The 966-nt window shown below is 32.9% G+C and overlaps 1 protein-coding gene across 1 annotated transcript in view; it reads left to right on the top strand.

The window, feature by feature from the left end:
- The window catches only part of LOC104725255 (E3 ubiquitin-protein ligase ATL23-like), a 1,492-nt gene continuing 1,134 nt past the window's right edge, over positions 609-966 (top strand). The window contains exon 1 of the mRNA XM_010443884.2: positions 609-961. Coding sequence (XP_010442186.1) covers positions 813-961 — 149 coding nt within the window. The 5' untranslated portion in view covers positions 609-812. The remainder of the gene's footprint in view (positions 962-966) is intronic.

Raw genomic sequence — 966 nt, 5'->3', positions numbered from 1 at the left:
TGATAACCAACTCAGTCTCATAACAAGACGAAAGTTACAATCACTTTAACTTTAAAACCAAACAAACGGCATTACTACTGATAAGAGTACAAAACCAAACATTTCATAGCATATACAATGTTTCTGAACTGAAGTATGTCATCACGTACATAAGAGTACAAAACCTTATCCTATATGCTATCTCGTGCTCGATCACAGAATTGATCTTTTGATTGACAAAACAAAAGAGTACTAACCGGTTTACTTTATCTCATGTTGAACCTCTTGAAAATTTGCTCTGTTTTTTTCTGTTTCTTTACTAAGGTTTGCTCAAACTTTTTTTTTAAGTCTCATTCAATTACAATGCTAAGTATTTCACTAATTAGCTATTAGTATTTGGAAATGAAATAATAATTATAAATTCATTTTCGTAGTAATTTAAATTGAATAATAAAAATCTAATTTGGATATATATGTAAGTGGAAGCCATATATCAAATCGTTTTCACTGCCATTTAAAACTGACGTTCTATAATAAAACAAACAAAAATAACGTAACAATAATAAAAAGGTGATTGTACGAAAAAAATCTTAAAAATAAATCATAATAATAATGTTAGCTTAACCTAGACTCTGATATTTTGGCTCTACCGTGTCCTCTCCTCTCCGTATAAATAGCCGTTACTCTTTTTCACAATATTTTCACTTCTAAGCAACAACACCTAAAACGAGCAGTGGAATATATATAACTTTTTTTTTTCTTTCTCCCTTTTCTTCTTTTGCTTTTTTCACAACCAAAAAAAACAAAAAAGCAAAAGCAAGCGACTGTGTGAGATGCGCTACACACTCATGACACAAGTTTTAGTACCTTCTCCGCCACCAACCCCTGCGGCCGCAGATTCTGACGGTGGCGGATCGATGGTATCTACAGTTTTCATGGTCCTCCTCCTCCCCTGCGTCGGTATGTGCATCATCTTCATAATCTATC

The sequence above is a fragment of the Camelina sativa genome, chromosome 11 (assembly GCF_000633955.1).
Source record: "Camelina sativa cultivar DH55 chromosome 11, Cs, whole genome shotgun sequence".
NCBI lineage: Eukaryota > Viridiplantae > Streptophyta > Magnoliopsida > Brassicales > Brassicaceae > Camelina > Camelina sativa.
This window is presented reverse-complemented; position numbering and strand designations above follow the sequence as displayed.